Here is a 25,557-nt window from a genome sequence, read left to right as displayed (position 1 = left end):
TAATTGATAGCGCCTTCATTTTAGATTTTTTTTTTTAAATTAAAATTCAGACTGGGCGGTAGTGGCACATGCCTTTAATCCTACACTTGGGAGGCAGAGCCAGGTGGATCTCAGTGAGTTTGAGGACAGCCTGGTCTACAGAGTGAGCTCCAGGTCAGCCAGGGCTATATAGAGAGATCGTGTCTATAAATAAATAAATAAATAAATAAATAAATAAATAAATAGAATAAAAAGTTCTTATTTTTTATGAAATCCTACTTATCATTCTTTCCTCTCATGGTTAGTATATTTTTCAATGTTTAAAATCTTTGATGTCCCCAAAGTTATGAATATATTCTCTGATTTATTAACCACAAACTGCACTTTTGTCGTTTAGGACTCTAACCCACTTCAAGTGAATTTTCCTAGGCTGTGAAGTAGAGATCAAAGCTCTTTTCTAAGGAGATTAGATAATGTGAGAACATTATTGATTGAAGCCAGGAGTGGTGACTCATGCTTGTTGTAATCCTAACACTTGGGAGGCTAGGCAGGAGAATCCTTGTGAAATCAAAATAAGTAAAAGATACATATGTCCAAAATCTCCAAGACAGAATTGTTGATTTAAAAGACTTTCCAGGACTGCGGATATAGCTCAGTAGTGGAGTACTTGCTTAGCATGAATGAGGCCCTGGGTTTGCTATTCTGTTCCATACATGACCATCCAGCTTTTCCTCCATCGTGTATGTGTGATACTGTATCTAGACTCTAAACTCTCCCCTACCAATTTGTCTGTTCCCGTGCCAATACCACACTCTTGTCATCTTGTATTAACTCTTTTAACCTGAGAGTATAATCTGCTGGCTTTAATCTTTCTCTTCAAGATTGTCTTGTGTGTTTTAGAACTTTTACATTTGCTCATTTATTTCTGTGTCAACTTGTCAGTTTTGACCACCTTTCAAACAACAACAAAAAGGTAATAGAAGTTTCATTACTCTCCAGCCCTTGTTTTGTTTTTAAAAGAGCATCTCGCATAATCCAGGATGGCTCCCATCTTACTATGCAGGAGAGAAGGATCTTAATGATTCTCCTCTCCACTTCCCAAGTGCTGTCCTAGAACTCCTTATATAGACCAGGATGGCATTGAACTCACAGAGATCCACCTGCCTCTGCCTCCCAAGTGCTGGAATTAAAGGAGTGCATATCACACCCAATCTAGATGGACTTCTTGATCCTGTGTTTTCCAGTTGTACTGAATGTGATGTATAACTCCATTTCTTTGGGTCTTTAACCATAGTCTACTTTTCTCACTTTATAGTGTTAATCTATGTGTAACTATGTCATTAACATTCTCCTAGAACATGATATTTAATGAACTCATGGTATCTACTATTTGGGAATACCATAAATTAACTTCATCCCTAAGCATTGGACATTTATTTCTAATATTTTATACTTATGACAATTTTGGATATAGTCCACATTATAAATTATCTTAGAGCCAAAGCACTGCTGTGTAGAAGGATGTGTCTGTACACATGTGTATAGTGCTGGAGCTAGAATCCAGGGCCTTGTACATGCTAGGTAAGTACTCTGTGACTGAGCTACACGCCCAACCCTAAAAGAGACTTTTAAAAAATGTGTATGTGTATACTTGTGTGTGATATATGTGTGTGTGTTCATATAAGCACTTGCATATGTGCATGTAGTATACAAGTTTATGTGTGCACATGGGTGTGAAGGCCAAAGGTTTGACTCAGCTATCTTCTTCAGTGGCTCTCCACTGTAGTTTGGGGACAGGCTCTGTCACTGAATCTGAAGCTCACCCATTTGGTTAGGCTGGCCGGCCAATGGACTCCAAGGGCTCCATCCACCTCCGGCCCCTTAGCCCAGCACTGTGTACACACCACTGTGCCTACGTTTTCATGTGGGTGATGGAGACCCCAACTCAAGGCCTTAGGCTGGTTCAGGTCACACTTTGCAACTGACTATCTCATCAACCCCCACCAGAAGAGACTTCTGAGGAGTAAAGACAAAACCTCCCACCCACCCAGTCACCAGAGGGGGAGGAGAGAGAGAGAGAGAGAGAATTCTTGGTCTGTAGAATATGTTGTTATATTAAGCATGTGAGTTTTTTTTTCTCATTTTCTGACCAAACACATTATACATTTTTGTGACTCAGACAAATTCTATTCTATACAGGAAATTCAAGATTCCTAAAAGCAAAAGTCTTAAAAAAAACACATTCCACTCAATACATGTATGCCGTGGGATGTCTTTCTGTACGCTGTGAGTATGTGTTGCTATGATTGGTTAATAAAGAAGCTGCTTGGGCCTATGGCATGTCAGGTTATAGCCAGGCAGGAAATATAGCAGAGAGACAGGAAGAGGAAGGGCTGAGTCAGGAGCCGCCAGTCAGACACAGAAGAAGCAAGATGTGAAGGCGGAACTGAGAAAAGGTACCAAGCCACGTGACTAAACATACATAAGAATTATGGGTTAATGTAAGTGTAAGAACTAGTCAGTAATAAGCCTGAGCTAATGGCTGAGCAGTTATAATTAATATAAGCTTCTGAGTGATTATTTTGTAACCGAGCCACAGGACTGTGAGGGCTTGGCGGGACCAGAGAAACCTTCTGACTACACAGGTATGAGAGAAATTTTGTTTTTAACTACTATTAAAAATGATGATTTTGTGGCATTTTCTTGGACTCCTGATTTTCTCATCTATACATAGAATAAGGAGCCAGCTATGGTGGTGCACTCCTGTGACCCCATCACAGAGGAGGAGCAGAGACATGAGACAGGCTAACCTAGGCTCCTAGTAGCAGGTTAGCCTAGACTATATTGTGAATTCAAGGCCAACCGGATCTGCAAAATGAATCCCTGTATCAAAACAAACAAAATAAATCAAACAAAAAAAGGGAGCTGGGGATGTAGCTCAATGGTAAAAAGTTTGCCTAGGACTCTGGGTTCATTCTCCAGCACCTCTAAAGGTAAACAAATAAATGAAGGTCCTGACTTTGAACATTTCACTATTTCACTAAGTTCATGGGGTCAAAACAGATGGATGAAAACAACCAGTACATACATAACCCTGAGGGGTGGGCATGATGACTAATATTCCATGAAACCTAATAAGGAAATAACCTTAATAATAAATAGAGCATTCCAGCACAGGGACGCACCATAGGTTGTTTCCCTGCTAATCATCTGGCCCAGCTGTTAAGGGACAGCTCTGGGATTTGGTTGGAGGTCCCATGGCTCCAAAGCTTGTGCCCCGGACTCCCACACCTACTGTCTTGTTCGCTTTTTACTAGGAATTATGGGAAAAGAAGTGGCGGTAGGTACAAAGTACCACGGGAGCATGAAGCATAAAACTGTGGGTTTGGCAGGGGTAGAGAACAGAGGGCGGGGCCGGATCAGGGAGGACGAAGATACAGAATAGGCAAAAGACACACCTTGGATTGGGCAAGGCATCGTCCACCCAGCTAGGTGTTTAGATGTTATCCTGAGGACAAAGTGCAACGGCAGAAGGATGTAAACTGGTGAATGGTGCAATCGCGCTCCTCTGGTGACGTGGGAGTTGGAGGAAGGGGGAGGAAAAGCAGGTTGGAACAGTGTGAGTGCTGAAGAGGCTGAATCGGTATTCTCCTTCTCTTGCCAGCACAGAAGCCGGATGGAGGGAAGGACGGGGCTCTGCTCTATCTGCAGCACAGCGGAGATACCCAATAACTACACAGTAAATGAACGACGCACAGATCATTTCTTGTGTCAAAAAAGCATCGAGTTTCCACTCTCCTGCCTCACATTCCAGGTCCTTCAGGCTTGCCTTCTTAATTATCCTGTCGTGTACAACACAGTCTGTTCTGGAGGTTCCAACCACCGCATTCCTGTATAAACTTCACCTGGGGCCGTGAAGAATCCTCCATCTCTGTCTCCGGCTCCTTACCAGAATGAATCTCCTTAACAAGTTTTGCTGTGTTTCCTTTTGTTTGGTTTTTGAGATCTCCATCAGTGAAAAGTGGGAGAGGGAGTGGGTAGTGCTGTGAGGGGATTTCCAGGGGCAATGTTTCAAAATTTAACATTAATTATTTTGGAAAACGTTCCCTAAGTAATTCTTTGCTTTGAGACAGCGTCTCACTTTGCAATCTGACTTTGAACCCACATCATAGGCCTGCTGGCCTTTAACCCAAGATCCATGTGATTCTGCCTCCCAAATGCTGGGGTTGTAGATGAGGACCACTAATAGCTGGCTCCCCAAAGTGATTCTGCGACAACACACCAGCCACTTGAACTGCAAGCCACTGATGTAAACTACCCAATGCTTCAAAGCCCCGGTCAAATCATTTTCCAACATTGGTGCTCTGAAGGCTTTACATGACCTCTCTGTCCTACTGACCTCTTTAGAATTCATTGGAACTCTCAAAAAGCTTAGGAACCAGCCCACATCTCCAGAAACAGTTGTGCTGGACTTGAATAAGATAAAGCTCGCTCTCTCTCTCTCTCTCTCTCTCTCTCTCTCTCCCTCTCTCCCTCCTTTCTTCCTTCCTCCTTCCCTCCCTCCCTCCCTCCCTCCCTTCCTTCCTTCCTTCCTTCTTTCCTCCCTCCCTTCCTTCCTTCTTCTTCTTTTTTTTTTTTTTTTCCAAGACAAGTTTCTCTGTGCTGCCCTGGCTGTCCTGGAACTCACTCTGTAGACCAGGCTGTCCTGGAACTCACTCTGTAGACCAGGCTGTCCTCCTGCCTCTGCCTGTGATTCAAGGCATGTGCTATCGCAAGATAAAGGTTTTTGTTTGTTTGTTTGTTTTTTGTTTTGTTTTTACAGGAATTTAATGTTGATCTGACCAGGGAGCTATAAGAAAGGGCAGGAGGCTCCCTGCCCTTCCTCTAGTAGGAGCTAGGAATCACTTCACTTCCTAGAAGACTTCCTCTATCACTCAAATTCTTCCTGCTGTGAAGCTCAGCCTACCAACACAGCGGTCCCATCCACTGCCTCGGGCCCTACACTTCTTCTCTCCTCCCTGCAGACTCCAGAGCTGCTTCCTAACTAGCCCTTGGCAGTTAGAGGCTACTGAAAGCCTCTTAGCCTCCTTCCCATAGCTACTGTACGCATTCTCAGCCTGTGTCCCTGGGATGCATCTCCATGGGTTGAGCGCTCACCCCTCACAGTTCCCAGCACTCCATAAAAACTGGGCGTGGTTGTGCATGCCTGTGATCCTAGTACTCCAAAGGTAGAGGCAAGAGGCTAGAAGTTCACCATCGCGCTTGGCTGTTTAGCAAGTTTAAGGACAGCTTGAATTACAGGAGGCCTAGTTTAAATAATAAAACAACAGCATGTAGCATCTCCAGTTATAGGGGTTTCTGACAAAAAGGCAATTATCTATGGTGTAGGCACAGGGACCCAGAGCATCTATGAGGACTACCTAGGTACTAGAGTTTGAGGCTGCTCATCGTATTCTCTAGGTGGTCTGTGTAAGCTTGCAGTGGGAGAGCAACCTCTTGTGAGCCAGCGAGACATCATCCTCTGGGCTGCTGGCACTGTTAAACACTTGGGGACACAACAGGAAAGTGTGGTCATTGCTGTTATGGTCACCCTCGAAAATAAAATAAAGAATGTGGGTTGGCAGGGGATGCCAGGTTCTAAGGTGTCAGAGCAGGAAGGAGAGAGAGGCAGAAAAGAGGAATTTCTTGCATAGCATGGTATCTCTCAAGTAAAAATCTGGGAGTGACAGAGAGGAGTCGAAACCGCAAGGTCCAGATGCAGGTTCCAGCTTCAGGACTACGTCAACAAGATTAACTTTTATAGATGTCAACTTCTAGTAAGAAGTAATTGTGTCTTTTTTTTTTTTTTTTAAAGTTCCTAGCATAGTCTGTCCACTTCCTATTTTCCTTTTGTCCTTCTATCCCTATCCTTTGGTTAAGAGACCAACTTCTTCTTGGCAACCAAACCCCCAGACACCATGGCTACACTGAGCCCACCCTGCATATAGTCTCAGAGTTACCAGAGCATCCCTGCCTTTCCAGTCTATGAGGCCAAGCTTTGGGCCAGGCCATTCATGCTTATTACTCAGGGCAGTAGAAAACCCTGTGTAGATGGAGTTTTTGTTGGGACTATCAATTCCCTAAATAACCACACAGAGACTTCTTATTAATGCTCAGCCAATAGCTTAGGCTTGTTACTAACTCATTACCAATTTTTTAAAAAAAAATCTATGCTCTAGCACATGGCTGTGCCTTTTTCAGCATGGTATGTTCATCTCCTGCCTGCTCTATGTCTGACTGGTGACTCTGCCCTTCTTCATCCCCATGCTCTCTCTCTTTTTGTCTACAAGTCCCATATAACCTCTACCTGCATAACTATTATTGGCCACTTATCCCTTTATTAAACCAATGAAAGCAACAAATATTCACAGTGTACAGAAAGATTGTTGCACAGTGTACAAAAAGATTGTTGCACAGCACCCCTGAGAGGTGTTTTCTGCTGTGCCAAATTAGGATTCTTGGGGAATGTTTTCTATCGATGTTTCAAAGCCCGGTAGTTGAAGTCCACACTTCTATAGATACTTTCCTATAGCTCCATTAAGGCTCAGATAGGTTGTGCAGACCAATCTGGAAATGCAGCCTTTGTACCACGATCTCTGTGGGAAAATAGAGTCTGTATGCCAGAGCAATTGGCCTTCTGGAGTTGAGCCAGCTCCTAAACTAGGGACATTTTGTACACTGTTACGTGTGTGTGCTTCATCTGTGTGTCTTAGAATCAAAGACTTGCCAGGGGTAGAAGATAAAGAGTATTTTAGTAATGGAAATCTCTTGTAGTTGATAACACCCAAAGTCAGAAGATGGATTTGGCTAACATTGTCCAGCTACTCTGGTCTTCCACCTTTGATCTGATTCTTTTCCTGCGACCCAATTTGAGTTCTGTGGTCCTTTTCCCACATGGTCAATGACTTTCCCAAAGTACCTCCCTTTAGTGGAAAATCAAACACAGTTCTTGATACTCCGCTATGCATTTCACTTTAGAAGTCTGTTCATTGTAAGATTTCTGTAAATATCGCTGGGGGTTGGGGGAGTGGGCACACACCTTTAATCCCAGCACTTGGGAGGCAGAGACAGGCGGTTCTCTATGAGTTCGAGGACAGCCTGGTCTACAGAGTGAGATCCAGGACAGCCAGGACTACACAGAGAAACTCTGTCTTAAATGCCCCTCCCCCACAAAAAAATTCTGGAAAATAACAAAGAGCAGGGGCATTTCAATTAAGAACGTATGTGCTGGGGGTTAAGTGGCTTACTTCGTAAAGGCACTAGCTGTTCCAATCCCTGGAACCCATGAAAAGGCACAAAGACAGAATCAATTCCACAAAGTTGTTCTTTACACGTGTCCACCACACACAGGCTCTCACACACAATGCTCACACAACTTTTTTTTTTTTTAAAGAACAGATGCAGTGAACTGGACCTACCTAAAATTAAGGTGTAAATAATAATTCATAAATGCTATATTTAATCAGTATCTCCTACCTAAAAGGATCCATTGCTGATAAGTCTAATTGCAGTGACTATTTATCCTAGTCACAGATACATTGGTTTTAGTTTTAGGAGATATAAGCTGTTCATTTTTGTGTGTTCTTACAGAAGGTCTATTGATTTCATGACATTGTAGAAAACTCATCTTGGGCTAGGGATATGTCTGCTCCATGGCAGAGCACTTGCTTAGTGTGTGTGAGGTTCTGTGTTCCACCCCCAATGCCAACAGGAGAAAGAGAGCAGCAGAGAGGGAGTGGAAAGGAAGGAAGGAAAGAAGACAGAGGTCAGAGATTTATTTTATTTACCAGAGTCAGTTGAAAGAGACATTTCGGAAACCATCTGGTAAACCTCCAACTGAAAAGGCGAGCAGAACAGTTTTGGTCGTAAGAGACCAACTTGTATTAGTGAGAAAACATTTCAAGTGTTTCCTTTGAAACAAACTTGCACTTAATATATTTTTCCTCAGCAACCAGTAGCTATTAGTGAGCTCTTGGTGTCCTGTTTGAAAGAGAAACATTTTTACATATGTAGACCACAGAGCTTGTTGTAACAAACTAAGGCTGACCTAAATACATACTGCCCCTGTAATCTCTTTACAAGATAAAAGGAATGGCCACAGACTCAACTCTTCAACCAATAAACAGTCACCATTGATGCTGACTGTTCTTCTAACCTTAATTGCCCTCTATTAACAGTGGCTCTATGGCTAATTAACCCTTCAGTCATTAGGGATTCTTTCTCTAGTCAGTTTATTTTGAGGGATCAAGATGAAAAAAACAAACAAACAAAACAAAACAAAAAGCTCTACTCCGAGTGCGTGTGTGTGTGTGTGTGTGTGTGTGTGTGTGTGTGTGTGTGTGTTCCCTGTTGGGGGCAGGATAAAGGAGAAGTCTTTGCCCAAGGTCAAGGAGGAGGCATTTGGTTATATTTTGGACTAAGGAGGGATAGTGTGTATATAATAAAAGTACATATATATATATATATATATATATATATATATATATATAAATGGGAAGTGTCTAAAATGACTAAGGACATGGATTACACCTAGTTTCCTTTTCTTTCTTTCTTTCTCTCTTTCTTTCTGTTTTTGTTGTTTGTTTTTTGAGACAAGGTCTCACTATAGAGCTCTGGCTGTCTTGGAACTCACTATGTAGATCTCCCTGGCTCTGCCTTTCCAGTGCTGATATTAAATGTGTGTGAATCACCACACCCACACCCAGTTTTAGTGACTTTTCTATTGCTGTGATAAGACACCATGACCAAGACAACTTACAACTTTAATTTGGGGCTTACAGTTTCAGAGGGTTAGAGTCCATGATCATCATGGAGAACACAGTGGCAAACAGGCATGGCACTGAGCAGCAGCTGAGAGCTCACATCTTAAGACAACCAGAAGACAGAGCAGACAGAGAGGCTGGGAATAGCAAATGGCAAGAGCCTTCTGGAACCTCAAAGCCCACCCCCAGTGACATGCCTCCTCCAACAAGGCCACACCTCCTAATCCTTTCCAAACAGTTCCACCAACTGAGGACCAAGTATTCAAACACATGAGCCTATGGAGGCCGTTCTCATTCAACCCTCCACACCTTCTTGGGAAACCAATGGCTTTTAAGCATGTCTGCATATAAACAGAACCCTAGTTGTGGATAAAGCTTTAAGTTCTTTTCTATGGGATTCATGAGCCCCATGAAAATTATAATTTTCATAATTAATATGTTTTCATAATTAATAAGAAGTCTCTGTGTTATTATTTGGTACAGAGAAAGACTTGCTACAAAGAAGTGACATAATATCTATCTCCATCTGTAATTGACCTCTTCTCTGGTTTCTAAAAAGCAGAGTCAGTTTTGTGGCCCATCTTTAGCAAATCAATAGGATCTAACACCATATGTTTTGCAAATAAAATTGCTCATTTAATATAATCTTCCCCACTCTCAGTTTCCTTTTGTTTTATTTTCTTCTGTACTTCTAAAAAGATATTTTTAGCCAGACAATGGCAGCAGAGCTCGCCTTTAATCCCAGCACTTGGGAGGTAGAGGCAGGTGGATCTCTGAGTTCGAGGCCAGAAAGATCTGCAGAGTGAGTTCCAGGACAGCCAGGGCTACTCAGAGAAACCCTATGGGGGGGTATTTTTATGTATATGAGTGTCTTGTCTTCATGTATGTTTATGAACTATCTATGTACTGTGCCCACAGAGGCCAGAGAGAGCATCAGATGCCCTGGGACTTCTTAGGTCTCAAACAGGGGACAGAAGGCTGAGGTACCTATTTAACATATATCAAAGGGGCTGTTGACCATCAGGTTCTCTCAGCATCCCTCAGTCCCTACCTGTACAGGGTGACTGGCATACCCCACCTCTTACCGTAAATTTCTCCAGCCCAGTGACTGGGCTGCCCTTCCCCATATGCAGCCATTTTGGTTGGTTATCTGCCCCCACCTTTTTTTTTACCTTTTGCCCTCTTGGATGCTGCACTTGGCGTGTGTCATCCATGCCCCCCCCCCTCTGTCTCCTCACTATATTCAGGGTCATGTCCACTCTGGACTCTCCCAAATGTCTCTGCCTCTGACTATACTCTCCCTTTTATCTACAATAAACCTTCTCCTCCACCATACCTAGGAGCAGTGGTGTTCTTTCCTTTTTTTATTTCTTGCTTTCATTCACAACTGAAGTTTATAGGTGGTTGTGAGTCATCATGTGGGTGCTAAGAACCCACATGCTCTGCAAAAGCAGCCAGTGCTCGTAACCTCTGAACCATCTCTCCTGCCCCTGTATTTGTTTAAATTTACCCCAACTGTAAGCATTTATTTAAGTTAATGTAAATCTTTTCTTCTGGAACAAAGCTGGGTATAAATAAAGTGGACTTGAGCAAAATATAGTGAAAATGAGCCATCTCTTTCCCTCTAAAAATCCCCAAAGCAAACCGCTAGTTTTTCACAGATTACTCCAGAGTCTGTGTAATCTACATTAGCCATTAATATACAGGCTAAGTTCTAAAATAGAGAAACAACCAAGGGGGTGTTTCAGAAAATTCTAGCATTCATCTGGACATGTAAAGTACTTGATTACATACTGTTTTTTCCAAAACAATACACACACACACACACACACACACCTTAGTTTCTGCTCTCCAAGTTTGTGTCAAAGCATATGCACGTTTGAGAAAGAACATTGCAATTTGGTACACATTCTAGCACTAGATTCCTGGGTTTGAATCCCAGTTCTCACTTTTGTTTGGAGTGAGGCAACTAACCCATTTAGTGTCCCAGATAGTCTTATCAACAAGTAGAGGTCATAATGGTACCTGCGGCCTAGGGCTTGCTGTAAGGATTAAATGAGATGATGCTTCATGACATCTAAATTAGGTCCAGGATACATGATCTCAGTAAGCGTTAGCTATCAGTGGTATGTGAACGAGAAAAGCCTACCCAGCCGTGCACTCTCAGCCTCCTGAAGTTTGAGTTCTGGAAAAGCACCGGTTTGGGAATAGGTAAAATCTTTGACCTGATCTCCTCGGATCTTTGTCTAAATCTTTTCCGTGACTATTCTTCCTACTGTCCTTTGGTGGCAATTTAGGTGTTAGAAGGAAAGGTGAGCAATGAACCTTTCCAAGTCCCGAGTTTCTATTTCTCCCTGTCTTGTATGAACCAGATATTTGGTGGGTGGTGCAGACACAAAGATCAACGTGGTGTGTTTGGTGTCTTGAGACAGGAACTCCTGCAGTACAAGCTGCCCGGTCCTGTTATGTAGTTGAAGATGACCTTGAGCTGCGGAATCTGCCTGTCTCCCAAGTGCAGGAATGCAGGTGTCTCATGCCCAGCAAATGTGATGTTATTCTCTAGGAATCGAGTGCTGGAGAAAAATGTTTAAACTATCACAAGATAAAAAGATTAAGCAATATAATAGAGCAATGAACAGAAAAGCACTATGGAAAAGTGGGATCTAGAGTGTATGGAGATGTTAAGATATGATGAAAGGGTTACAGAGGCAGAAACCGGGAGCGTGTAAAATCTTATTACTGATGACTGGGGCCCACTTTGATGCGTGTGTCATCCAGGGCCACCTGGAGAATCAGCCACACTGGTAAAACGATAATAACCCCTCATTTGCAACGTCAGTATTTTTCAGCAGGGAAGTCTCCTGCTTCCAACCCACCTGGGTTTCCACCATGAGTTAACTGCGGCACACGTTCCCGGCTTAGGGGAACCTATGAGGAACTGTTTGCAAAAGCAGTGAACGGAACCAAGGAAAGCAAAAAAAAAAAAAAAAAAAAAGCAAGGCAGGAAGGGCCGCAATCGCTAACTCTGCGGAAACTCGGGGCCCCTAGGTAGCAAGAGAACAGGAAGGTCATCCGTGCCTACGCGGGCTCCGCGCTCGCTCTGCGAAGCCAGGTTGGCTCCGCCCTGCGCCTGCGCAGTCCACCACCATTCTGCGCAGTGCCTCCCCCCCCCCCCCCCAACACACACACACCCCTACCCTCCCCCCCCACCTCCCGGAGCGGGAGGGAGCCGCACCTGCGCGTTAGCTGCGGCGGCGGAGCCCAGGGCTGGGAGGAGGGAGGGAGGGAGGAAGGGAGCCGGCGCTGCGGGACAGGGAGGCGGGGGGAACGTGGCGCGCGTGCGCACAGCTCTGCGCGGCTCGCCGGGTGGGGGGGGGGGGGAGGAGGGAGTGACGCTGAGGGCGGGGCTCTCCGCGGGCGCTGGCGAGCTCTGCGGACCTGGGCGGTGCCAAGGAGGAGGAGGAGGGAGGGAGGAAGAGGAGGAGGAGGAGGAGGAGGCGGTGGCGGCTGGGGTCTGACGCGGCCCCCCCCCCACCTCCCCACCTCCTCCCCTCTCTCCGCTCCAGCTTGTTTATTTATTTATTTTCTAGTGGGTTTCGCCGGGCGCGGGCGCGCGGGCGTGCGTGCGTGCGTGTGCGCGTGTGTGTATTTGTGTGCGCGCGCGCGCTCTCGCTGCTCGGCGGGGAGGGTGTGTGTTGGGGGGGGGGGGGGGGGGCCCGGCCCGCGCGCGCGCGCGCGCCCAGGGGGAGTTGGAGCCGGGGTCGAAACGCCGCGTGACTCGTAGGTGAGAACGCCGAGCCGCCGCCGCCGCCGCCTCCGCCGCCGCCGCTGCCACCACCACCGCCGCCACCGCCACCACCGCCACCGCCGGCGCCGCCGCCGCCGCCTCCGAGAAGCCCTTGTTCCCGCTGCGGGTTGGAGAGACTGGTGCCGACAAGATGGCGGACGGGGAGCTGAACGTGGACAGCCTCATCACCCGCCTGCTGGAGGGTGAGTGCGGCGCCGGGCCCCGCGGGGCCCTTCCCGCTCGAGCCGAGCCCGGGGAAGAGGGCGGGCGGGCGGGCGGGCGGGAGGGCGGCTCGGTGGTCCAGGAAGCCCCGGAGCGCGGGATGGCAGGCGGGCGGGCCGGCAGGGCGGGCGGCGGGGAGGCCGGGCCTCGGCCCGGGGCCCCCATCGGCGGGTACAGGCTCGGCTGGAGGCGGCGGGGCTCGGCTGGACCGCTGTGCCGGCGGCCTCCGCTCACCCTTGCAGAGAAGGGGCGACGACGGTGCCTGCGGCCGGGCATTGTGTGTCCGTGGAATGTGTGTTTCTTCTTCTCTGGTCTCTTTGTGCGTTGCCCTTGGCTGCCTCCGATTGTCGTTCCGGTTGTGAATTTTACCCGCCCCCCCCCCAAAAAAAACCCACCAAAAAGCCCTTCCCAGGAAGGTTCCTGGTTCGTTTGCATTTCTTTTCTTTTTTAAAAACTGGATGCTCCAGAACAGCTTAAGGAGAGGATAGGATGAGTAGTTTGCTATTTCTTATCTGGCGTACAAAAATAGTAAAAAATCTTGGATCGGGTTAGAGATGTCCGTTAGGAATACGAAACGCCTGAGTACATGGGGCTGAAGGGATTGATAATGGGGGGGCTTAAAATTATAACATGTTTGAGCCGGGTTTAATTTCTGCACAAACTTAGTAAATGCCTGTTGTAACAGCCTCTGGGGCTTAAAGGGTATTTACAAGTCTTCACAGCACTTGAAGTTCCGGGCTCTCGTGCTTTTTATTGATTAGTTTTGTGTTGGTGGGAACATAAGGAGGAAAGAGAAGGCTTGATGGAGAGACCAGTAGTTAAATGTATTGATCTGTTGCGGGATACATTCAAAGTTAAGGGCGGGTCTTGGTCAGAACAATCTTTTTAAAAACTCAAAAATTCGCGTCGTCACTAATTGTTTGGGGAGTGCGTAAAAAAGAATTAATTGCCTTTTTGAATGATTTAAGAGTCGTCTTTGTCAGGCATCTAATGAATGCGTGTGTGCGGCTTTTGTTTACTACATACAGCGAAGCAGTTTGTGCTTATGTTTGGAAATTTACCAAAGAGGATTGTATGGGGAGGGGGTGGTGACTTTTTCAACTGAAGTACAACGTTTCTATTCCTTGTTTAAAAAAAAAAAAAAATCTCTGAATATTTGCTCAGGATATTAAAGCTTTCCAGCAGCCTTAAGGCTGAGAAAGAAGCAGAAGTTTTTTTTAACCAGGAACTCTCTCTTATTTACCTTTTCCTTTAGTATCAAGTTATTCCTGGGAGGCCCCCTGGTGCTTGCTGCGTTCACTACTTGGGACTTCATGGTCTTTAACTGATAGGAACATCTTGCTGGGTCTGTGAGACATGTGTTTAGAAAAAAAAAATACACTTATACTGCATGACTGGCTTTATAAGGGAAATAGTTATTTAAAATTTTTTATATCTTTTTAGTCTTCGGAGAAGGGGAATTTAAGCCTACCGCTGTCTTCGTATTCTTTAAAGTTTAAATCTGATTGTATCTCAGTTTATTCATATTTAAACTTTTTCATAAATACCTAATAGCCGATTCATGAATTTTAAACTGCTCTAGAAATCAAATCAAGTATACTTTTATATGATTACAGATACTTTAACTAGTATCTGTAGAGAAAAGGAGGAAAGCAGCCTAATACTTGGTTCTGGCTTCAGTCATCCCCCACCCACTTTGGGTAAGAATTCTTGTCAAGATACATTGTTCTTTTTTTCTAGTATAGCAAGTGTTTATTGACTCGCCTGTGCCAGGCACCAGGAATCCAAAGATAAGACGCATCTCCACTCACGGAGCTCAGTATAAACAAGCCACTCCAATATTTTGTAGCCTTCTTGATCTTCCCATGTTGAACATACAGTTTACTGGTGGTTTTTTTCCATTCTCATTCCTTTATCCAATTGAAGATTTTTTTTTTACCTTGACATCTCCCTGTTATTCTGAAATATTATCAGTCCCTCTTCCTCCCCAAATTTGTACCTGTTCAAATAATTGTCAAAGACTTGGATTTTCTAGTGAGTAATTCTAGTCTTAATATTTTTCTTTACTTTGGTTTTTAGAGATGTGATGTACTAATTTAACTCATTCAAGTGTTGCTATTTTGCAAAGTTGCCTAGCAGAATAACTGGTTATATTTTTTTGTATATCCTGAATGAAAGTAAACATTAAAATTGGACCAGTAAAAGATACATACTTATAGTTAGAATAAATTTCAGAAGACTTCTATCATAGCAAGATTAGTGGTCATTGTATTGGAAAAAAAGTGAAGAGAATATGTTCTGTGCTCTAAGCAAAAATATGATAGCCTTGTGAGATAAAATTTGTGAATTCAATATGTTCAACCTTTCCAGTGTATGTACACTTTAAAACATCATGTTGTACCTAAGAATATTTAGTGCTACCTGACAAGTTTGCTTTTGGCTGGGCAAAAGATGTGGCTGGTATATGTCTTTAATCTTAGCACTCAGTTGGTAAAAGCAGGCAGATCTTTCTGAGTTTGAGGCCAGCCTGGTTTTACATAGCAAATTCTAGGCCAGCAAAACAAAACAAAAAACCTTGCTTTTGTAAAACTGTTTCTGTATAAATACCAGGATCTGGTTCCTTTTTTTTTTTTGGACCTGAGGATACCACTGAACTAAATCCCCAACCCTATCTGGTTCCATTTTAAAGTGCTTACTCTATGTCACAGTATATTCCTTTAAAAAATATATAGAAACTATCTGGTTGCCAGTTAGGCACATGTACTTTTAGTAAGTACATTTTATGAATTTGTCTGATACTATGATTTCATAGAACCTTAAAGGCATTTAAATAAGTTATACTATTATTTAATACAGAACAGACATATAGGTGCATTATTTGGACAGTGCATGCTTCTCCATTATTTTATTTTGGTTTAAGTTTTACTTAAAACTAAAAACAACCTTTACTCCTTTGTCACCTGTACTGACCCTGTAGGGTAACTCACAGTATTCTTGTGATTTATCATTTTTGATTGATTATTTAAATTAAGACTAGTTTATATAAGGTAAGCTAGAAAGCCCAGTAAAAGGGTTTTGCTAAGAGTAGTTGTTCTGTAGGCATTTGAGGTGCAAGTGGGAATCCCCTAGGGGCTTCAGGTCACATTATAAAATGCTGTTTATTTTGGAAGAAGTCAAAAGGGTTAAGTGGAACTATGATGCTTTTGGAAGGAGACTCAAATGGTGCTCTTGGAGGCCAGAAGATCTCCTAGAGCTGGAATTAAGGTGGTTGTGAGCCACCTACCTTGTGGGTGCTGGGAATCGAACCTGAGTTTTCTGTAAGAGTAGCCAGTGCTCTTAACAGCTGAGCCATCTCTCCAGCCCAAACCTTCCCCTTTAAAATGACAGCTTTATGAGATGCAATTCACATACCACAGGCTTGCCTGTTGCTGGTGTGTTAGTGATTTTTAGTGTGTCCATAGTGTTTTGCAGTCATCACCACAGTCAATTTTAGAGCATTTCCACAGACATCTCCCACAAAAGCCCCGTTGCCTTTTTCCTTCATCTGTCTCCCTCTAATCTAGGCAACCATTAATCTGTCTTCTGTCCCCATGGATTCGATGTTTGGGCTCATTTTATGTACATGAAAGTGTATATGATGTGGTAGCTTGTGACTAGTTTCTTTCTTTTAAAACATTTTGAGACAAGTGGTCATTATGTAGCCTTAGCTGGCCTCAAACTCACAGAGATGCTGCTGGGATTAAAGGCTCCTGGGTCTCTTTTAATGTTTGTAAGTTTCATCCGTTTTGTAAAATGTATTAGTACTTCATTCCTTTTATGGCCGAATAATACTCCATTTTGTCTATGTACCAATTTTCAGAAATACTCACTGGTAGGTGGCTATTTCAGTTGTTTGCCCTTTTGACCATTGTGGACTAGGCTTTTGGTTTCCTAGAGTGTGTTGCTAGGAATGGCATGCCTTGGCACATGGTAACTCTGTGTTTTGTGTTTGGAAAAACTTGTAGACTGGGCAAAACCCCTTTACTGGTTAAACTGCTTAAAATTCAGGCCCAGCAGTTGAAAAGACAAGGTTGAAATGCTAGCTGCTCAGGCCACCTCTGCATCCACAGGGAGCATCATCATACTGTGTGTATCATACTGTGTGGGTGTGCAGCAGGACCCATTAAAAATAAGAACAGGCTAGAAAGTAGAGGAGCACATTGGAAGTAGACTTTCTAAACAAGAGGTGAACCTAGCTTCATAGGTAGTGACATTCTTTTTAACTAAGTCATAGGTCACTCCCACCCCCTTGTTAATTAGTTCCAGCAAGTAAAGGAATCTAATTTGAGAAAAACAATCCATACTTATTTTTAAATTTGCTACTTAAATCTAGCATTGGAAGTTTTCTATGAAGTTTCCAAATTCAAGATAAAGATTCATTGAGATTTAGAAATGTATTTGAATTTCTATTCATGAAGAAAATTGTAAATTATATCTAGCAAGATTTTTCTTTTGTTACTCGCCTCCCCTCTCCCCGTCTTAGGTACTAGGGACTGAACAAAGGCCCTTATGCTTGCATGCTAGGCAAATGCTCTACTAGTGAGATACTTGTCCAGCCCTTTTTAATTTCTGTTTTAACAAATTCTTGCTAAGAAAGTAGCCATTCTGGCCTTGAGCTTACCTGTATCCCAAGTAAGCCTTGAGCTTTGAATCTTCTGACTTAGCTTCCCAGGTAGCTAGGATTACAAGTGTATGCCACCATACTCTTTACATTTATCATTTAACAGACTGTTCATTCTCAATGGCCACAGTGGCATACTCATACCAGTAAATAGAAACATCAAGGTATTTTTATATGACTAAACTCCCATTGAGTATTTCTGAAACTAAGGTTTCAGAATTAATTTCAGTGTCAGTAGGCAAGAAATGGTTTAGTGGGGTATGTTTGGACTCTTGAGTCTCCTGGGATTTAGTTTTGATAGGGTACAAATTATAACCACTGGCAACCACTTCTGTTGTAACTATAAATAACCATTTCAGGGCTTATTTTCTCTAGGGAAAAAAAAGCATCCATGAAGGTAGAAGAGGGAAGTCCTAGGCGTGACTTGGTGATAGACATGGGTCAGTTGGAAAATGGGTCAGCTGAATTATACAGTTGATTAAATGTCAGTAGATCAAAGAATTCTATTTGTTAACCTTGGAGATCTCATCATAAACTTTTAAGACTGAATGAGCTACCAGAATAGATACAAAGTTTCCAGTGTTTAAATTTTTGTTAACCTTGGAGATCTCATAAGAAACTTTTAAGACTGGATGAGCTATTAGAATAGATACAAAGTTTCCGGTGTTTAAATTTTTACACTGAAATGTTGAATTTCATCATTGGCTGTGAAGTACTATTTCTTTGAAATGGCAGGTTTTTGTTTGCTTTTGAGAATGTCTGTTAATTATGTAAATCTGGTAGCAATAGTTTGTCAGGCATGTGCTTTCCTTTGAGACAGTTACTGTGTTGTGGTATGTAGCAGACATGTTTGGATACTTTGCATTTTCTCATAGATGATTAAAGATGTAATTGCAGGAGCTGCGCTTAATTGATCATCCTTAGTGCTTTTATCACAGTATTTTACTGAATTGTATGGCAGTGAACACACAGGGTTCTCAGTAGTTGGATGCCTCTGATCTAGTGTGTGTCAGAGTGCCAGCTGTTTGAAGCATATTGCTTCTGTCCCATAGTACAGACATCAGTGTAATGCAGGAGTCTGTACTTTGCACTGGGCACTTCTTTATTCCTGAGCTATTTCATCCCAGCCTGTTGATCAACATTCTCCACTCTGAACTATACCAGCTGTTTGACGTCCAGTCTCTCACAGATCCCTTTGAGGATTTGTGAAAAACACTGTCAGGTTTTCCTTTCTGTTCCTATAGACAGACTTTTGTGCTCAATATGAGCACCTATACAGAATTAGGAAGTCTAGGTTAGCTGACATTAGTTAGTGATGGGGGCTGAGGGGAGGGGTGCGTCAGCGGAAGTGAAAAGTGTCAGTAGTTAGTGAGGATGACCAGGAGGTTGTGAGCACACATGGAAAGAGGATAGAGTTGGCTCCTCTTGGTTTCCTGCTGTCCTTTCTGTCTTAGAGAAGACTACAGGGATGGTTAGTGAAAAAATACTTGAGTGTGCACACAAGATCGCAAAGACACATCACAAAGCCTTTTTAGTGTAAGTGACAATCCTGAAGCCAGGTGGTGGTGGTGGTGATGGTGGTGACGATGCCAATGCCGCCGCCGAAGACATACGCCTTTAGTCCCAGCATTTGAGAGGCAGAGGCAGGCGGGTCTCTGTGAATTCCAGGCCAGCCTGGTCTACAGAGTGAGCTCCAGGACAGGCTCCAAAAGCTACGAAGAGAAACCATGTCTGGGGGGTGGGGGACAACCCTGATCTGTATTGGAAAATTTTCAAACAAATAAAATTATAATACAATGGTGAATACAGTTTGATGTTTTGTTTTTGTAATTACTGGAATGGAATTCTTTTGGAGAGAATTCAACATTTTACTTAAGATTCAAAATAAGCGTTTTCAATGTTGATCATCAAATTTGATTGTAAGTTTTCTCATCTGTTGATGCTGATCTGTAATGAGATTTTATGTATTTAATCTTGAAAGATGCCCTTTCACACAGGAGCTGCCAAATGCTAACACTGGTCTATAAGCATATGATTTTTCTTTCCTTGTTTTTTTTTTTTTTCAAGACAGAGTTTCTCTGTGTAGCTTTTGAGCCTGACCTGGAACTTGCTCTGTAGGCCAGGCTGACCTCAAACTTACAGAGATCCGCCTGCCTCTGCCTCCTGAGTTCCAGAATCAAAGGTGTGCATCACCACTGCTCCACTAAGCATATGGTTTTAATTGAGCATGTTCATTACTTAGAACACATTTATGTAATTTTTTTTTTATTTTTTTTATTTTTATTTTTTTTTGAGACAGAATTTCTCTGTGTAACAGCCCTGGTTGTCCCATAACTTCTCATAGACCCGCCTGCCTCTGTCTCCCGTGCTGGGATTAAAAGTGTGCCTAGAGTGGTTTTTCTTGCCCTAGGATAGTTGGCACTTGTTACTAACTTGCCAAGCTGTTGGGGAGCTAGTGTTCAAACTGAAATGACTACAGAGTTAGCCTGTAGGAGAGCCAGTATGGAGGCACACTCAAGAAGGTTTTCAATTCAGTGTGACCTATAGCAGAATCTGCTAAAAGTTACAGCTGATGGTGGTAAGATACACATAAAACAGGGAGGGGGGAAACCTTAGCTGGACAACTTTATAAAGCTTGTGAAATTGTAAAATGTCTTCTTTTTTTTTTTTTTCCATCCAAGACAGGGGTTCTCTGTGTAGTTTTGGTACCTGTCCTAGATCTCACTCTGTAGCCCAGGCTGGCCTCAAACTCACAGAGATCTGCCTGGCTCTGCCTCCTGAGTGCTGAGATTAAAGGCATGCACCACTACCGCCTGGCCAAATGTCTTTTTTTTTTTTTATTTACTAATTATGTATACAGTGTTCTGCCTGCAGGCTAGAAGAGGGCACCAGATCTCATTATAGATGGTTATGAGCCACCATGTGGTTGCTGGGACTTGAACTCAGGACCTCAGGAAGAGCAGCCAGTGCTCTTAACCTCTGAGCCATCTCTCCAGTCCCTGGTATTTTTAAAATCTATGATACAGATATTCTGCAAAAAACGTACCTTAATCTATCATATTATCAACCAGGAGTATCAATAACCAACTTTATTTGCTTTCAGGAACTCATTTTTGTGATTATGTTGGTAATAGATTGTAACTTCAATTTTGTTTAATGATAAACGTTTTCTGAATTAAAATTACTTAAATTTTTAAAATTACGTCTAAGCATGTGTCTGTGTGTAGCTAATGGGCACATGGGGACCGGAGGTATGGAACCCTTAGCACTGCGGCTACAAGAAGCTGGGTGTGGGACCCAACAGATCTCCTGCAAGAGTAGCTCATGGTCATCACTGCTAAGCAATTCAACCCCTGAAAATTATTCTTAATTGTTATTACTGAGTGCAGAATAGTTTTAGGCAGGGTCTAAATATATAACCCATGCTCACTTTAAATTCAAAATTGCCCTGCCTCAGACCACAGAGTGCTGGAGTTACAGGTGTACATGTGACCTCACTACTCAGCACTTACTGTTACTTACTTAATAAGTTCAACTTAAAGTTGTAAGAACTCACCACTACACAGTTTCGAAACTGTGTAAGACATTTTGACAATAGTGTTTTCATTTCCCATGCTATTAAAAGTTAAAATAGTGAGATCTTCACCCTCATAAACCTACAGCAAATTATTTCCCAATTTCTTATAGCTTCCTTCAGACCTTAAGTGCAAAAGCAATTTCCACATCAGAACCCACTTACTGTGCAGCCAAGCAGCTTCCACCTTGCTCTGTATTTGGAAATAGTCAGTATATAACACAGTAACATGTTAAAAGACAAAAGAATTGTAAGTCCGGGTGGTGGTGCACACCTTCAAGCCCAGCACTCTGAAGACAGAGGCAGTGGATCTCTTTGAGGTCAAGGCCAGCCTGGTCAACAAAGTGAGTTCTAGGACAGCCAAGGGCTGTTACACAGAGAAACCGTCTCCAAAAACCAAAAAAACCAAAAACAAAAAAAAAAAACCACCACTACTCAAAAATCATCTCTCTCTCATTTTTCTTAAATTGTTGCTATCATCCCCAGTGTCTTTAATCAGGCTAATAGTCTTTAAAATTATTGTCTCAAGATATTTTTAAAGATTATTCCAATCAAACACAATTGACCTGCCTTTGGTAAAGTGGCTTTAGTCGACAGTTGACACTTGAAAGTTTCTTCACTTGTGAATTCTGAGCTGGAGGCCAGCCTGGGCTACATAATGTGACCCTGACTCAAAAACCAAAATTGACCAACCAACCAAATAGACCAACAACAACAACAACAAAAATCAAGAATGCTCCCAGAGCTTAGCAGTCATGCCTTTCAAGTGATGGCAGTAAGGATAACTGGTCTGATCTGACACCTAAACTACTGAAGCCCAAACAGAATGGCTTTTTAAGACAGCGGAAGAAAAAGAATGCTTACCTACAATTCCAAATCTACTGAGAGTATCCTTCCCCAGGACAGGCAAAAACAAAGATAAGCTGGAGCAGAGAAAACTGAGATGGCTCAGCAGCTAAGAGCAAGGCTGCTCTGGTTGGTTTCCCAGCACCCACATGGCAGCTTGCAGCCACCTGAGACTCCAGTCCCAGGGGCCCAGCCTCCTCTTCTTCTGCAGGAGGATTGCACCAGTGTGGACTATGTGGGGAAACACTTACACAACGTAAAACAGGAACGTGAGGAAGCCTGGCACAGTGGCACAGGCCTGTTTGTAAAAGAATTGCCGAACTGAGGAGCCACAGCTCAGTGGAGGAACACTTGCTTGGTGTGTGGGGCTCTAAGTCCAAACCTTAGCAGAGATTATTACCGATAGGTAGGCACCAGAAATTACTTCAGGTTCTTCGTGGAGAGAGCACATGGTGCCAGGTGAAAGTCGTCAACTGCAGAAAGACATGAGCAGGAACAAAGGAGCAGTACAAATGAATTTCAGATGTTTAAAATACCCAAGTGTGGTGTGGGGACTGAAAAGATGGGAAATGGTATGACGATAACTGTCGAACAAAGGACAATTGTGATCGTTACAGTGACTGCTGAGTGAAAGGTAAAATATGTATAACTAGAAAACCAAGCTAAGTGTCGTGGCAGACACCTATAATCCTATCCTCATGTGAAAGGTGAAGCCGGGAGAAAGGTCAGTTCAAGATCTTCCTTGGCTACATAGTATGTGTAAGACCAGCCTGGGTTATAAGAGACCTTGTCTCAAAAATAAACAGTAAATCAAAGAAAACATGTGCAAATAGAATGTATTGATCCCCCCCCCCCCCAAAAAATGCAAAAAAAAAAAAAAAAAAAAAAAGAATAGATGGGTCAAACTGAAAACTAACAATAGAGTGATAAAAATCTCACCTGATTTTGTCAGGAACCATAGTAAATGTAAAAGAAACAAACGTTGAAATTAGGACAATCTCAGCACTTGGGAAGCAGAAGAATCACCAAAGGACATAGTAAGTTTCAGGGTAGCCAGACATACTTAGTGAGGACCTATCTCAACAAGTAAAGGAGGGGCAGGTGGAGAAAACTCGGAAATTTATATATTATATATAAATTATAGGGCATATTTTAAATTTAGGAACACAGGTGAGGGGCTGGAGAGATGGCTCGGCGTTTAAAAGCACTGACTGCTCATCCAGAGGACCTTGGTTCAGTTCCCAGCACCCATGAAGTGGATAATAACCATCTGTAACTCCAGTTCCAGGCAATCCAGTACCTTCTTGACCTCTGTAGGAACCAGGCACACAGTGGTACACAGACATGCATGATGGCAAAACACCCATACACAAGCATAAAACTTTAATAAAAAAGAAAGACGGATGAATACAAAAATGGGGAAATGCTATGTCATGTCCCCATTAACCAAATGAAACCTGACTTGACTCTGCCAGGTGGAGCTATAAGCTTCAGTGTCATTAGAGATAATGAAGGATATTAGTGCTTTCATGATAAATTCAGCAGAAATGAATATTTATGTCTCAAAATTATGTCCAAAACAAAAATGAAAAGTCACTAGACCTAAAAAGACATATGGAGAAAGCCCACAGTGTATTACTATAGCTTTAGTGACTGGTAGAACAAACAGAAAGCACCCAAAGAGCTGGAAGTTAAGGGCCAAAGACATCACACAAATTGGCTTTCGTGAAGATCTGAGTTGCATACACAGAATGTATGTGTAAAAAGCTAGATAGATGCCGGTTGGTGGTGGCGCACACCTTTAATCCAGCACTCAGGAGGCAGAGGCAGACAGATCGCTGTGAGTTCGAGGCTAACCTGGTCTACAAAGCGAGTTTCAGGGAAGGCGCAAAGCTACACAGAGAAACCCTGTCTCAACCCCCCCCCCCAAAAAAAAAAAGCTAGATAGATGTGGTGGTATGGGCCTATAACCTCAGCATTGGGGATGCAGAGATGGGTTTGGGGAATAACTGGTCAGTTCATTTAGCCTGGCAAGTTCCAGGCAAGAGGAAAGTGGACAGCATCTGGAGAATGCCACCCAATGTTTTCCTCTGGCCTCCACACACAAAAGAAAGCTGATTCAGACAGTGGAATAAGCATCTTATCAAAGTAGAAGGAAACGGTAGTAGAAAGTCAGTATAGGTCTTCCTGATGAGAAGATTAAAAGTTTATGCATCTAGAAAAAGAGTATCAGTAAAGATGAAGGAAATAACAGTATGAAGGATACTAGGAAGGAGCTGAGATAGACACATGACTTATAAAATTGTGCTAGAAGAAAACAAATGCTTTACAGAATGTGATTGGAACAGCTGATTATTGTGTTTTAAAGGTTGAATCCTAAGTCTGGTGACTTGTACTGTGACTCTGAAAGGGGGAGTGTTACCCACTGTTATGTTAAGGGGTGGAGAGACTTGATGCCTGCCATCTATGAAAAGAGTTCAGAGGAAAGTGTGACCGTTGTTGAAGGACAGTAAGCTATAAGTCACTTGATGGTGATAAATGTGACAGTGTAGATGGGAAACCGAACTGACAGAACACGTTAGTATTCAAGAAAATGAGTTTGTATTGAAACACCTCAGGAAATTCTAGGTTCAGATTGTTTTAGTAGTGATCTAAAATACAAAGATGTTAACATGTGTTATAACCTTACAGATGCATACAAAAATATAGGGACTGGTGAGATGGTTCAGCAAGTGTGAGTACTGGCTCCCCTTGAATATGACTAAGATCCTGTTCCCAGCATTCAGCATGGTGCCTCACAACTGCCTGTAACTTAAGTTCCAAGGGACCTAACTTTCCTCTAGACTCAGCTGGGCTCTTATACATATGTGGTGCACTCGTGCAGGCTCGTACACACATACATAAATAAAAATAATAAATCTTTTAAAAATAAAAGAGGTAATACTTCACAACTTGTCTTATGAAGCTTGCACAACACTTTACCAAAACCTGACAATAACAAGAAATGAACCAGTATATGAATACAGCCCCCAGAATACTGAAAATGTGTCATTGCGAAATCCATTAATGTGTGTTAATAATTATGATCTTAAGAACTCAGCAAAATATTTGCAGGTTGAATCATGCCGTGTATAATAAAGGTAGCGTGTCATGAACCTTTAGGAGCTTGCTTCAGGAGTCCAAGTTTACTCTAATACTCAGAGCTTCAGTTAAAATAAGTCACATTAACAATATAAAGGGAAAGTTAGAGGTTTTCTTGATAAAAAGTATTTGGTTAAAAAAAAAATCCCGGCTACACAAAGAAACCCTGGGGGGGAGGGATCCCCTCACCTCCCTGGCAGAAATTCTTGATAAAGTAGAAATAGGCCTTTTCTTTGAGATAAGGCACATAGAGTTATCAGACTTGATGGTGAGATGCTAGGTGCCTTTTCCTCCAAACAGGTTCAAAAACATAATGGGAGAGGCAGCATCAATTCTCTGTCTCCTAAGTGCTGGGATTAAAGGCGTCACCACAGGGTCCCAAGGCAACTCTTGTAAAAGAAAGCATTTAATTGGGGGATTGTTTACAGTTGCAGGAGGTTAGTCCATTATCATCATAGTGGGAAGCAGACAGGCATGGCACTGGAACAGTAGCTGAGAGCTTTGCATCCTGATCCACAGAAAGCAGACAAAGAGAGAGACTGGGCCT

General features: G+C 42.9%; 1 protein-coding gene across 1 annotated transcript in view; it reads left to right on the top strand.

Annotated features, from left to right (window-relative positions):
- Window positions 1-12,620: 12,620 nt before the first annotated feature.
- Ppp1cb (protein phosphatase 1 catalytic subunit beta) overlaps window positions 12,621-25,557 on the top strand; it is a 34,871-nt gene continuing 21,934 nt past the window's right edge. The window contains exon 1 of the mRNA XM_036171021.1: window positions 12,621-12,770. Within this exon, the coding sequence (XP_036026914.1) occupies window positions 12,719-12,770 (52 nt within the window). The 5' untranslated portion in view covers window positions 12,621-12,718. The remainder of the gene's footprint in view (window positions 12,771-25,557) is intronic.

Source organism: Onychomys torridus, chromosome 21 (genome assembly GCF_903995425.1).
Source record: "Onychomys torridus chromosome 21, mOncTor1.1, whole genome shotgun sequence".
NCBI classification, from domain to species: domain Eukaryota; kingdom Metazoa; phylum Chordata; class Mammalia; order Rodentia; family Cricetidae; genus Onychomys; species Onychomys torridus.
The sequence above is the reverse complement of the archived record's forward strand: the minus strand, read 5'-3'. Positions and strand labels throughout refer to the sequence as shown.